This window comes from Typha angustifolia, chromosome 5 (assembly GCF_048772165.1).
Source record: "Typha angustifolia cultivar Huaian chromosome 5, ASM4877216v1, whole genome shotgun sequence".
NCBI classification, from domain to species: domain Eukaryota; kingdom Viridiplantae; phylum Streptophyta; class Magnoliopsida; order Poales; family Typhaceae; genus Typha; species Typha angustifolia.
In genome coordinates this window covers 2,274,611-2,288,467 of record NC_133243.1, presented here as the reverse complement: position 1 = coordinate 2,288,467, position 13,857 = coordinate 2,274,611, and the positions used below count along the sequence as shown (strand labels likewise).

Here is a 13,857-nt window from a genome sequence, read left to right as displayed (position 1 = left end):
AGAAAGAGAGAGAGAGAGAGAGAGAGAGAGAGAGAGAGAGAGAGAGATAGGAGAAGAAGATAGATTTTATAATATAACTCAACTAGGGTGCACTCTACAATACTTAGAGGCTACCCCTTGGACTCAAACAACAAAAATAAAGCCCTAAAAACAAAGTGTTCTCGTTGCAGCACATTTGAACGCGAAATTCCCGTTCTTTGTCTTTGTGAATACGCGCAGGCATTCGAACAGGCGCGTTTGAATGGGCCCAAGGCTGTTCGAACGCACAAATCCCGTTATCTATTTTTTTGAATGCGTGCAGGTGTTCGAACGCCCCTTGACAAAAAGCCTCATTTTCTTCCAATAAATTTATTTCTTTCGATATAACTTGATCTAGCCCTAGTTGTATCACATTTTATATTTATGTTTTAGGCAAATAAGATAATTCTCGCGTTCGTACATTCAGAGCCCTGTTTTTGGGCGTTCGAACGCAATTGGGGGGTGTTTGAACATGATGGATAAGTTGAGTCGTAATAGGATTTGTTTAGGGTTTTTAGATAATTTGCTAGCCTCCAAATATGTAGAAAAACAACCTCTTTGGATTATTAATTATTGGAACTTGTTTTGTGTCTAGGCTTGAGTCAACTTCTTTCTCCTTCCTCCCCCTTAGTATCCAACTCGAGGTCTCGTCTACAACCGAGGTTAATCCTCCATCTAACAACCAGCTATACCTGGAAGCTCCCTTCTCCCATCTCATCTTGTTCAAAACACTAATCTATCCACCATACCCATCGACATCTTCTATAACCCTAATACCATATAATCTATGTCCATCCCGCCATCTCCTAACCTTTGGTCATTGTTTCCTATATAACTCTCGATCTACTAGCTTGATCGACGAGATTCCGATTGCGTTGGATTTCTAACTTCTAGAGGAACAACATATCTGAATCTCAGGTTGTTCCAACGGTTGGATCGATCTCAATTGTCTTCGCAAGTTTTGTGTTGAGATCTATCCAGATTATCAAATCAGATAGAAAATCATCTTCACCAAAAGCAATAGTAACAAGTAAGTTGACATATGTGTCATTGACCAAAAAGTCTCATAACATCTCTATTAAGACTTGGCCAGAAAAATTAACGTTCAATGGCTTCAATGCTTTTTGCATGCCTAAAATGTCCTACTAGACCTCCAGCATGCAATTCCTAAATTTATAATTCTCTTAATGAGGTCTCAGAAATGCATGACTTTTGACACTTAAATAGAGCCATCCTACATGATGAAACCATTTATTTCTTGAGTCACTCTGCTTAACAGCTTGTGAACTTCATGAAAATCCGAACACACTCGTATTCAATTTTGATTTTGTCAAAGCCTAACCTCCACACTTAATTTTGAAAGAAAGGTCATGCGACGGCTTTGTTCTTATTTCCAGATTTGTGGCGCAGGGTATGTATAATCTTGGTGAAATTCAACCCACCTAACTTGTCTGGCTTTAAGCTTATTCTGGGAGTTGATATTGCGAAGGGCCTCATGGTCAGAGAAAATAACAAATTATTAAGGGAGTAATGCCTCCAGTGATGAAGAGATTGAACCACCATAAAAAATTTCTTATCATAGGTGGTGTATTGCTGATTGGTTTCATTCAATTTTTCACTAAAATAAGCAATCAGATGACCCTCTTGGCTCAGGGCTCCAGATATACTAATTCCTGATGCATCACATGCAACCTCAAATACTTTAGAAAAATCGAGAGTTGCATGACAGGTTTTTTCACCATTTTCCTCTTGATTTCAACGAAAGCTTGTCACGACCCAAAATAGGAATCATGACTGGCCATGCATCTCAATATGCTTGAGATGCACGAAGCCTTATTAATACTCTCTACGTGTACGATGACAAAATAAATAAATAAAATGAGAATGTGCTTTATTAAATTTTATAACTAATTGCAATAAAAATAAAAATCTAAATTAAATAAATAAAACTTCTAATCTAAAGCACAAAATCTAAAAGAGCGGAAAGGTAAATAGGTGAATCCTAAGTGGAGGTGGAGTCCGGGTACATCTCGCTCAGTCGCCTCGCTGACTATTACCTGAAATAAATAACAATACAAAAACAATAGAACCCATGAGCCAACAACTATAGCTCAGTGAGTGGAATCCACTCGAAAACCAAATAAATTTTAATTCATATTAATACTGAATAAATTAAACTAAAAGCAACAATATCCATAACAATATGCAATAGGCATGCTCTCTAAATAATAACGATGATAATAATAGAGAGATGTCACAACTTGTAACCTTGCACGTTTTCAACATATTAACATCTTTTGATATTTATACTGTCATATGTCTCAATGGGTCTAAACCCTGTGGATCCACATCAACTAAAAGTCACCTCGAGATGACGCTCGGGACTTTTCTTCATAGTTGATCCGGTTAGGGTCATCAGAGGGTTTCACCTTGTGATCAACACACTCTGTCTTTTCTTCTAACTGTTGAGAGAAGTTAGTCACCTAGAAAATTTTCTCATTCATCCTAGGACTGTTCCCTAACCCCGCTAGAGTCACCTAAGAAAGTCACCGCAGTGATCTAATTTAGGACTTTCCCCTGGGCTTCCAGATAGACTTGAGTCACCACGGAAAATCGCGAACGATTTATACCGGGACTGTTCTCTAAGTCGTATCAATACTAGTCTCATTTTTCTTTTCACAAATTTCAATATTTGCATGAAGTATGGTGATGCACTGAATATAATAATTAAATGTACACAGAAAATATAACAATTAAATTTTCGCACGTACGGATGAAATAAATAAATTTGCATATAGAAATTGCAACAATTTAATTTTTACACGTAAGGGTGAAATAAGTAAATTGCACACAGAAAATTTACATGGTCTGACAAAGATACGAAATACAATAAAATAAACATGTGAGTGAACCCACTCACCTGAGTCTAGGCAAGACAACCGAAATCTCAAATCTATACCTCACGTATTAAAAATCACCACCTTAATAAATAACAATAACATTTTTAATTAAAACAATTATTAAAAATCTTTCTTTAATTTAACCCAAGAATAATTAATTTGGGCTAAAATAAGCCCAAATCAGTTGGGCTAGGCTGTAGTTGGCCCGCAGGCCACAGCCCACCCAACTATAACTTAAATGGATTGGGCCAAGGCCCAATCCAATTAGCTAATGGAACCGGGTCTGGTTCGTTGGATTCGGATCCAACCCGACCCGAATCCAAACACTAAAAGGGAGAAGATCAGACTCGGGCAACCCGAGTCTGTCTTCTCCAAGCCGAAGAGAGAGGGAAAAAGAGAGGAAAAGAGAGAGAAAGGAAAAGAGAGAGAGAGAGATAGAGAGAGAGAAAAGGAGAGTCCATCGGCAACCACCGTCGTCGGCAGTTGCTAGCCAACTCTAGCTCTCCCCCCCCCTCCCAGCCCCTCCATACGGTGCCGCCATCATCGCGAGGTGGGGGAAAACCCGCATACGGCGGTCGATCCCATGATCGACGGCGACCGGTGCCACGAGAGCTCCAACGGTGAATGCCCACAGCACGAGGCCAACGGCAAGATGCTTCAAGACGGAGCGGCTGCGACCCGAAGCCGCCGGCCGGCCAGATTTGCCGGTGGAGCCGAAATCCCAAATTAGGTATTTTTGATTTACCCTATTAAACTTTAATTAAATTTTATGGGTGGGAGAGGGCTTACCGACGAGTCGCGTGGTGGTCTCTGATGGCTCAGGCGGCGCTCCGGCGGACCGATCCCACAGCGACGATTTCGACGGTGAGGAAGAAGCAGAAAAAGGGAGGAAGAAGAGAGAGAAGAGGGCTGAGATGGTTAAGCAGAGAGAGAGAGAGAAGAGATTATGGTTCTAATTTATAGATTAGGAGAGGATCAAATCTAATCCGATTCGGATTAGACGAAATCCACCCGTATCTGCGCTTCATCGCTGACCGGAGAGGGAGAGGGGAGGGGCTGCACGTGCAGAGCATGTGCACCCTCCTCTCTTAACCCATATTTTTTTTTATTCTTTTTTTAATTTTTATTTTTTTTTATTTCTGGTTCTGACAGCTTTGGTAGCACTCTTTAATCACTCAAATTCACTCTTCTTGAGGCAATCAGTTATTAGAGCCATGATGGTACTAAACCTCTAATAAACCGACAATGGAAGGTAGCGATCCCATAAAAATTTCTTGCATCTCTTATATTACAGAGCATAAGCCATTCATTAATAGCTTTGAGCTTCTTAGGCCGACAGAGGTTCCTTCAGACGAAGCAATAAAACCCAAGTTTGTAAATAATGAATTTTGTTGTGTGACTTGTCTAAGGAGAATAATAACCAGCATATGGATCTTGTGTTTGAGAATACTGAGGATATTGAGGATAGTAATTAGCATATGGATTTTGTGATGGCTTCAAACAATAAATACTCAATGTACTATAATCACAGAAAGTAACATTCTCATGACGACATTGCTGATATGTATATACATCCTTAATTTCTTTGTCTTCAATCCTTATGCCTCTTTGATTTTCCTCAATAAATGTAGATGAGACAATCTCACTACCAGGTATATCATCAGGATTATGACTAATACTGATAGGTATACTATCTCTTACTGTTGAACAATTCGTACCAGCCTCTGCCCTCGTTGTGATCTCCCCTAGTATCTCATCTAACTATGGGTTATTTCTATCATCTAATAATCTGTCTTCTATTTCTTTGATCCATAGAGTCAAAGGGATTTTCTTCATAAAAAACATGATTTAAATCAATCAGTTCATTTTCTGGCTTTCTTCTTAAATTTCTTTCCCTCAATCTTATATTATAATGATAAAAAATTAACTTCTCTAATCTTTTCATTGTCAATCGGTTGCATGTTTTGGTATGAATTAAGAAGAAAGTAGTCAAATTTTTTTCACACTATGATGAAGACATAGTTTGATTTAAAATCTTTTTTGCTATTAATATTAAATTTGGTGTCTCCTCCCATTCATAGACCACTATTCGACTGGAGTGTTATAAGATATAGCTACAGCAACTTTAGTAAGATTATATTGCCCAGCTCTTAATCTATATCTCTCCATTTGAAATTAGAAATATATTATTGCATACTGATTATATTGAAAGTTAAAACTTGAAACAAATAATACTAAAATTATTTAATTGAATCATAACTCACTTCTTTATATTCTGTGGAAATTTAAAATACCCTATAGCAATTTAAAATTTGTAAATATTTAAATTTTAAATATTCATAAATAAAAGTAAATTAGTAAATTAAAACTTAAAAGCATACCTATCAACATCGTGTATATCTCTATATAGTTGTCTGTTCCATCTAGAATAAATTATCTTTCACCATTTCCTATAACTTTAGCCCATATTTTTTTTGATCGATTCTTTTATTTTGTCAATTACCTCTTATAAAAAACTTATCTCATACTTATCATCACTATTTACAAGTTATAATATTTTAACAAGAGGCTCAAATACTACAGTGGCAACTGTAATATCATCCCAAACTATATTTTCAAGAGCTATATTCAAAGTTTCACCTAAATTTATCTTTAGGTATCATATTCTTAATTTTTATAGATCACTCCTATGATGTAAATATTCATATAATATCATCCTTACAATGCATGATGCTCTTCAAGTCTAAAAAATGAGTGACAAATCTAGTGACGACCAAGTTTGACGATCTTCCTACCACCAATCATCTACCTAAGTAAATTAAGAACCACCAATCATCTACCTAAGTAAATTAAGAACCCAACCATAGTTATATATAAAATTTGTCAACCTCTGACCTTCATATATGACTATGTTAATTTTAAGCTCTTTTGTAATATTTTCTAATATTAGATCAATACAATGTACAGCACATGACGTCTAATATAAATGAGGTTTTTTTATCATAAGTAAATTGCTAATAGCTTTATAATTGGTTCATTATCAGTAACCACTTGGACTATTTTTTTTCACCAATTTTTTATACCACCTCATGCATCAATTGACAAATATAATTTGTATTTTTGAAATAAGCAGTAGCATCCACAAACATCAAGAATAGTCCCCATGCCCAAGTACACTAAGAAATTAATTATATTTTTTCTGTTTTGTATACTCCACTCATCACACATCAGTGTATAACTAAATTCATCCCAATACCATTTAAATATTTCAATGTAAATATGAAGCTCATCTACCTCTGAGTCAAGATATATAGTAGCAATATTATTTAAACTAGGAGATGAAGCATTATGTCCTACTAATTGTATAGCATCCATCATAGTGTGATAATAAAGGTTATTGGTTACATTAAAAGGAATATGATTGTAGAAGAAAAATTTAGAGATAGCCCTATTAATGTATAACTTTATCAATGTGTTTCTTCCATTTTTAATTTCTTTAAGAGCTATTTTGATAAAAGTCTGTATATGACATTTTCTTTTCTGAAGATATATATCCATTGGTCAAATATTTTTAAATTGCTATAACATCAAGAGTCCTAGAGGTAGAACTACTACTCCCATATTCTCTCTCCCTGTATATAAACTGATCTAGATCTTTAAAAGTTATCACCAGTGCTTCTTCTCATCTCTTTCTCTCTTCTTTGTATAATTCTGCTCTCTTTCATTGCCCTCCTTATCTTCCCCACTTTGCTCACTGCTATCATTATCAATGTATACATGATTATGCATCAATTCTTCACGAACAATTTACTATCTCTGCTATTTAGATTGTTTATCCTTCTTTTTGCCAATCAGATAAACTAACATCTGTTTTCTAACTTTTAAGTACATCTGAGTGTAAGTTGTTACATTTCTTTCCTTTCCAGCTAAATGTTCTTTTAAACGGTTGACACCACCACTTATTTTCTTTCGACACTAGTTGCATTTAATACATCTTTTATCTTTCCTAGTAGTGCTGCAATGTTGCCACCCAATGTTGGTATCATATGACTTCTCTTTTGGAGCCACTTTTATTTTATATTTTTAACTGTAACTTTGTAACTAAAAAAAGAAAACAAAAATCAAAATAAAATATAAAATAATTTAATATTTTTTCTAATTTTCTTTCTTTACTTCTTTCTAGTTTCTAGTTTCCACTTTCCACTTTCCTCTCCTCTCTCGCTCAGGTTCTTAGCAGCAGCAGGTGCTGTTGCTTCACCACCAAAAGGAAGAGAAAAAAAGAGAATGAGAGGAATTAGAAACTAAAAGAAAAAGCTCACCTAAAGTCGTCGGAGGTTGAGGTCATTGGATCGTCGTCAAAGAACATCGCCAGAGGTCGAGGCCGCTGGTGAGAAAGAGAGAAAGAGAGAAAGAAAGAAAAGAGAAAGAGAAAAGGGAGAAAGAGAGGCAGGTGGGGGAAAATTAATTATTGATATCCCTTGGGTTTGATCTAGGTTAGATCTGACCCGTTCCCAACAGTTTCGGCCAGCATTAGGATCGGCTGAAACTGAGAACCTTAGTCTGTATATAGACTTATAATGAGAATAAACAAAAGACACCCGACACAAATAAAAAATACAAAAATAACATAAATATCACAGAAATAAAATTATATAAACTCTCGACTAGAACCAAATCTATACAGAGGGATCATCAAATGTCGATGTCACCTATGCTAGTACACACACCATTATGTCCTGTTAGTGATGTTCACATCACTCTGGGTATGTCTTGCACTCCCTGTACTTTGAGATTGTTGGAGCATCATGCACTAGGAAGCCCTTTTTGAAGAAAAGATTAAACCCTATTATCCTCTCATTTATCTATTTTATTTAATCGGTATTTAGTGTAGAGAACAACTAAAAGTAGTTAGTACTTATAAATAATTAATTAGACTGTTCATGATCTCTCTTCTTTCTATTGGGTATCTATTTTGCAATTTATTGTTGCAGCTTTCTTGTCTGTTTTCATATCACTATGAAAGGTGCACTATCAGATTGCTAATTGCTAGGCTATGTGCACAGAAAAGCTCTTTAACTTTCAAAATAGGAGAATTAGACCTTTGTATGCATTTCTTATGTAAATTTTGTGTATTTCATTATAAAAAGGCACGCATCTAGTATAAAAAATGAACGCATTTAGTTTGAAGCCAGAAATGTAAATTTTACCAAATTGGACTCGGCCCTACCAAGTTGTAATAATTCCTAGGTTTTAGGAATATTTGGGCATCCTAATCTATTTAAGATTTTTACTGGGGAAGTTTTCCTATTACCATTAGTTTTCTTTTGAGGCCTTTTCTATTAAGGATTGTCTTTTAAGGACTTTCCTTTAGAGGTTGTCCTTAGGAAAAGGAAAACCTACCTAAGATGTTTATCCCAAGTCTATTTATACTCCCTTGTCTCCCCTCTATGAGAGCCTATAAATATGAGGGGTAGTCCAAATATAGCGGAGTGTATCTTGTAGAGAGAAAAGAAGAGAGAATGAGAGTTATTCAGTTTGGTTGAGAGTGGTTTTTCCTTTGGATTTTCTTCTTGTTATCTACTGATAGCATCTGACCTAATGAATCCTATCAAACAATACCACAACAAGAAATTATAAACCCTAGCCCTCTTGCTAGACTTGAAAAAGAAAAGGAAAGAGAAAAAAAAATACTTCAATTGCTTTCCAAACTCTCTTTTTTTGGGGGGTGGGGGGCCGTTTTCTCGCTATTTCCCTTATTTATTTCGCTTAGCTCAATGCGCACAACTTAGGTGACGATTTTTAGAGTTAAACAACCTATAAATAGTCTCCCAATTGGACTAAATCACTTAAGAAAAGAAACAAACTAAAACAAGTCCTTACCCAACACAAACTAATAAAAATAACATAAATCTTCATCATCAGGTGTTTGAATGCTAGAAAGGGGCATTCGAACGCTTTAGCCTTTACCACGAATAGTTGCTCACAATTCGGAAGCGTCAAGACTAGTGTTGTACTCATTGCCTTCGTCAACTCCTCAGTTGCCTCCGTTGCCTCTTTTGATCGGAACTTATCCTTCCGTAGTAATTTGTTTAGGGTAGCTGCTATCCGTTCGTAGTGCTGAATGAACTTGTAGTAACTTGTCAGCCCCAAAAACCTTCGTAGTTCGTGGACATTCCTTGTCGTCGTCCACTCCAGCATGCATGTAATCTTACTTGGGTTGGTCTTTACCTTACTCAGATTCTCCATTTTGGTGTGACCAAAAGAGCATTTCTTGTTTACAAAAGTGCATGATCTTGCATAGTAACAAAGACCAAATGCAAGTATTGTACATACTCCTAGGTCCTATATATAAAAATGTCAAAAAAAATACAAGAACGAACTTTCGGAGGACCGATTTGAATACTATGTTAATCAAGGCTTGAAAAGTGATTAGCACATTTGTTAGGCCAAATAACATCGATAAAAACTCATAATGCCCGTCGTGTATTCGGAATGCCATCTTTGTTGTGTGTAAGGATCGGCCTTCCAGAAAACGATACGTGTCAATCGTATCAGTCGCCCGAATTAGATCGGACTTTTTTTAATTATATAAAATTTTAAATATTATTTAAAAATTCAAGAAGATTTTTTAAAAGTTTAGAAAATAATAATTTATTCACATATGAGCCCTAAAAATTAAAAAAGGTACTTACTCGAAAGTCAAAACTTCGATGAATATTGAGCTGACTCTTGTAAATCTTGTGGTGTCATCATCATAATCACCATAAATTTGAAAAATAATGATGTCTAAGGCCTAGTGTTCCAAAGAGTGGTTGTATTATATTATTCATATTAAATAGATTTTATTGTCTCGAAGGAGGATAATAATTTATATGTGGATTTTGTGTTTGAGAATATTGAGGAGGAAAATAACCAGCATATGGATAATGTGATGGCTCCAAATAATAAATACTTGATAACCATAGTCATAAACAGCAACATCTTGATAACGACATCATTGATATGTATGTACATTCGCAGTTTCTTTGTTTTCAATCCCTATACCTTGACTTCCTTCATCAAATGTGGAAGGAACAATCTCATCACTAGGTGTATTATTAAGATCATCAGGATTATCACTGGTATTGGTAGCTATACTATCTCTCGCTGCTGAACGACTCGTACCGGTCTCTATTCTAGTCGTGGTCTCACCCAATGCCTCATCTAACCATGGGTTATCTTAATCATCTAATAATCTTACTTTCCTGATCTATAGAGTTAGGGGGTCTTCATCAAAAACATGATTTAAATCAATTAGTTGATCATTTTCTATTTTTCTTTTTAAACTTCTCCCTTTATCTCATATTATAATGGCAGAGCACTAATTTTTCTAATCTCTCCATTGTTAATTAATTACGTGTTTTAGTGTGTATCAAGAAAAAGTTAGTAAAATATCTTTCACACAATGATGAAGACGGTTTGACTTAAGATTTTCTTTGCAATTAGTGTCAAATTTAGTGTATCCTTCCATCTATAAATGGACTATCATTCAATTGGACTGTTATGAGATATAGTAACAGCAACTTTAGCAGTACTGAATTGGCCAACTCTCAATCTATACTTCTCTATCTGAAATATATTATTGAATACATTTTATAAGAAATTGATTATATTAAAATTTGAAACAAATAATAATAAAATTATTTAATTGAATAATAACTTAACTTTCTATCGCAAAGGATTTACTTATGAATGTTAGGCTCTAAACTACTAATTATTTTTCTAACTCCCAGTAAGATTTCAATATCATTATTAAAAAAATATCCTGTAGAAATTTGCCCTTTGATTCTCTAAGTCAGACCAATACTAATTTTATTTTTCTTATAATTTGCACAAGGTATAGCGATGCTTTGAGTGTAATAATTAAATGCACACAGAAAATGTAATAATAAAATGTGCATGTAAGAATAAAATAAATAAATTTGCACATAGCAAATTACATAGTCTGACAAAGATACGAAGTATAATAAATAAATATGTGAGTGAACCCACTCACCTGAGTCTAGGCAAGACAACTGAAATCTTAAATCTCTAGCTCACGTGCTAAAAATCACCACCTTTAATAATAAATAATAATAAAATTTTTAATTTGAATAATATCAATATTTCTAAAATTTAAAACTAAAAAAAATGGGTTAAATTATCTATTGGATTAGGCTGGGCTGCTCCTAGCCCGGCCCACTCCAATAAACTAATCGGGTTGGGCCAAGGCCCAACCAAAAATAAAGGACTAGGCTGTGGGTTAGCCCGCAACCCACCCTCCATTTAAGTGGTTCAGGTCGGGTCTTTGGATCCGAAATCCAGACCCGAATCTGAACACGAAATCATAAGAAAAATGGTTGGCTCAGGTTAAACCTGAGCCCAACCAAATCCTTCCCCTCACATGACCAACGCGATGAAGAGAAGATAGAGGGAGAGAGTGTCCGTCGTTGATGGTTCAACAACTGCACCTCAAGCCCCTCGACTCTCTCGCGACGTTGCCGTCCTCATGAGGTGGAGGAGAAATTATAAAAGACGATCGATTCAATGGCTGACGGCGACTGGAGCCACGAGGGCTCAAAAGGCGAATACCGACGGCACGAGACCAACGGTAAGAGGCCTCCAGTGGTGGAGCGGCAGCAACCCGAAGCTGCCGGCTGACAAGGTTCACCGATGAGGCTGCAACACCGAAATTAGGTACTTCTAATTTTCTCCATTAAATTGAAATTAAATTAGAGAGATGAGAGAGGGCTTACCGAGGAGGAGCGTAAGGGTCCCTATTTACTCCGGCGATGCTCCGACAGACCAAACCCACGTTGTGAATCCGACGGTAAGGAAGAAGAAAACAAAGGAGACGAAGAAGTGGAAAAGGAGGCTGGGGGTTAAGGAGAGAGAGAGAGAGAGAGAGAGAGAATTAGGGTTTAATTTATTGGTTAAAAATTCAAATCTAATTTGATTTGGATTCGGCGAGATCTCCAATGCGCCTCGTCACATGCCAAAAAGGGAGAGGGGAGGGGGTTGCACGTGCACCCTCTTCTCTCTCAAACCTTTTTTTTTTCGGTTCTCACAATCTAACTTGGGATCGACTGATTTTAGGAACTATGATTACAAGCAAAAGGCCGACATCTAGAATTCATGGACCTATTCCTTATGATTGACACCCATCCTTTTTTTTAATGTGGAATCCATTTTTGCATGTAACTCTTCAGTCACTTTCTAGCATTAGTAGGAAAATTTGTGCAAGTTAACAGTGCAACATGTGGTGCCCATGTGAGTTTACCCTTTCTTTTCAATACCATTATCATAGCATTAACCAGTACAGTGTTAACACTAATTTATTCTCCCCATTCTGGAACAAAATCTTGGTAGGCGCAAGCAGACTGATCAAATCTGATTATCTAGTAGTGTGCCACTAGAAAGACCTTTCACCTAGAAGTTACAAGGAAGATGGTAGTAGCTGTATTCTTCCTGTTATCTTCTACAACATAAAGCTCAGAACCCAAGGGATTCAGAAATTATTGTCCCCAAGGTTTAATTGAAATTGTTAATTTGTCATAAAGTAGATTACTTCTTGCATCTGATTCTATGTGTGAAACCATGGTGTGAATTAACAGTACATGGTACGCATTAGTCAGAATATCTCAGATTATAAAAATTGTTCTTGGTTGTGTGAGCTCAATTGCAGGTAAGAAATCGATCTGGTGAATGGATTTATGCTGTGCCGATCCCTGGTACCTTTGTTTGTAATATTGGGGATATGTTAAAGGTTATTATTCATCATACATTCCTGTTTTTCTCTCTATTAACTTGGATGCCCATTGATCGGTTTTAGAAATTTTAGGTGTGGTCCAATGGACTCTATGAGCCAACCTTACACAGAGTAATCAACAATTCTCCCAAGTATAGAGTTTCTGTTGCATTCTTCTATGAGGTAATTAAACCCTGCAACTTTTTCGTTGTTCGATATTGTTAATTTCCTCATTGTTTTGAATAACATTATGCAGCCAAACTTTGATGCAAGCATAGAGCCCTTGGATTTCTGTAAACAAAAGACAGGTGGTATATTACGATATGAAAAGGTTGTATATGGAGAGCATCTAGTTCGCAAGGTCCTTACCAATTTTGTCATGTGATCCATATTTTGAGCTTTATCTGTAAGATTTTTATGTACTTTGTACATCAAATGTCAATTTAATTATGTCGCCTTACATTTCTTGGATAAATTGTTATCACAATTTCAATACAATTTTTACTATGTTGGTCCCTTGGTCTTTGTTATAGTAATGCTAAAAATATTCCTTTTTCCTTTTTGTTTCGAATGGGAATCCGCATTCTATGCCCCACTCCTGATGGTCAATCTTCTCTTTCTCATACTAACTGTATCACTTCTCTTTTCATGTTAATTATTACTCTTTGCTGATGTTATGAAATTGTGGCTTGCTGGATTTACAACGAGTTCTTTGAATAATGTACTTGAAGGCACTTTATTGTTTCTTTGGTGGTAGTACAAACTCCGTCCATATGTATCTGAAAAGTAAATACCTGTTTCGATTGGACAAATCGTCGGAGTTAAGATTGGTGGGTTCTTGAGTTTCCTTGAACCTTTGATCTAATTTTTTTAAGTAAAAAGAAATTTTATAGATTAACCTGGTGGTTATAAAAATCTCCAAAAATTGAAATTTGCACAATATAACGTTGATAATTTTGTAATGGCAAATTCGCAGATAAAATTACATTTAATTGAGCTATACAAATTGGTTTCGTATATAGACGAGTCACAACTTATGAAAGATTGGATTGTGCAAAGAAATCAAGTGAAAATGAGAATAAAAACAAAACCAACATGCGAACTTTCGGACCCCGTCTGGATGAGGCCAAGGGCATCGAGATGGCTGAATTGCTTCACTTAAGAAAAGTAAAG

General features: G+C 35.9%; 1 protein-coding gene across 1 annotated transcript in view; it reads left to right on the top strand.

The window, feature by feature from the left end:
• LOC140760187 (homoarginine-6-hydroxylase 2-ODD-233) overlaps window positions 1–13,191 on the top strand; it is a 49,773-nt gene extending 36,582 nt beyond the window's left edge. The window contains exons 10-12 of the mRNA XM_073097033.1: window positions 12,622–12,702; window positions 12,778–12,867; window positions 12,941–13,191. Coding sequence (XP_072953134.1) covers window positions 12,622–12,702; window positions 12,778–12,867; window positions 12,941–13,069 — 300 coding nt within the window. The 3' untranslated portion in view covers window positions 13,070–13,191. The remainder of the gene's footprint in view (window positions 1–12,621; window positions 12,703–12,777; window positions 12,868–12,940) is intronic.
• Window positions 13,192–13,857: the final 666 nt, after the last annotated feature.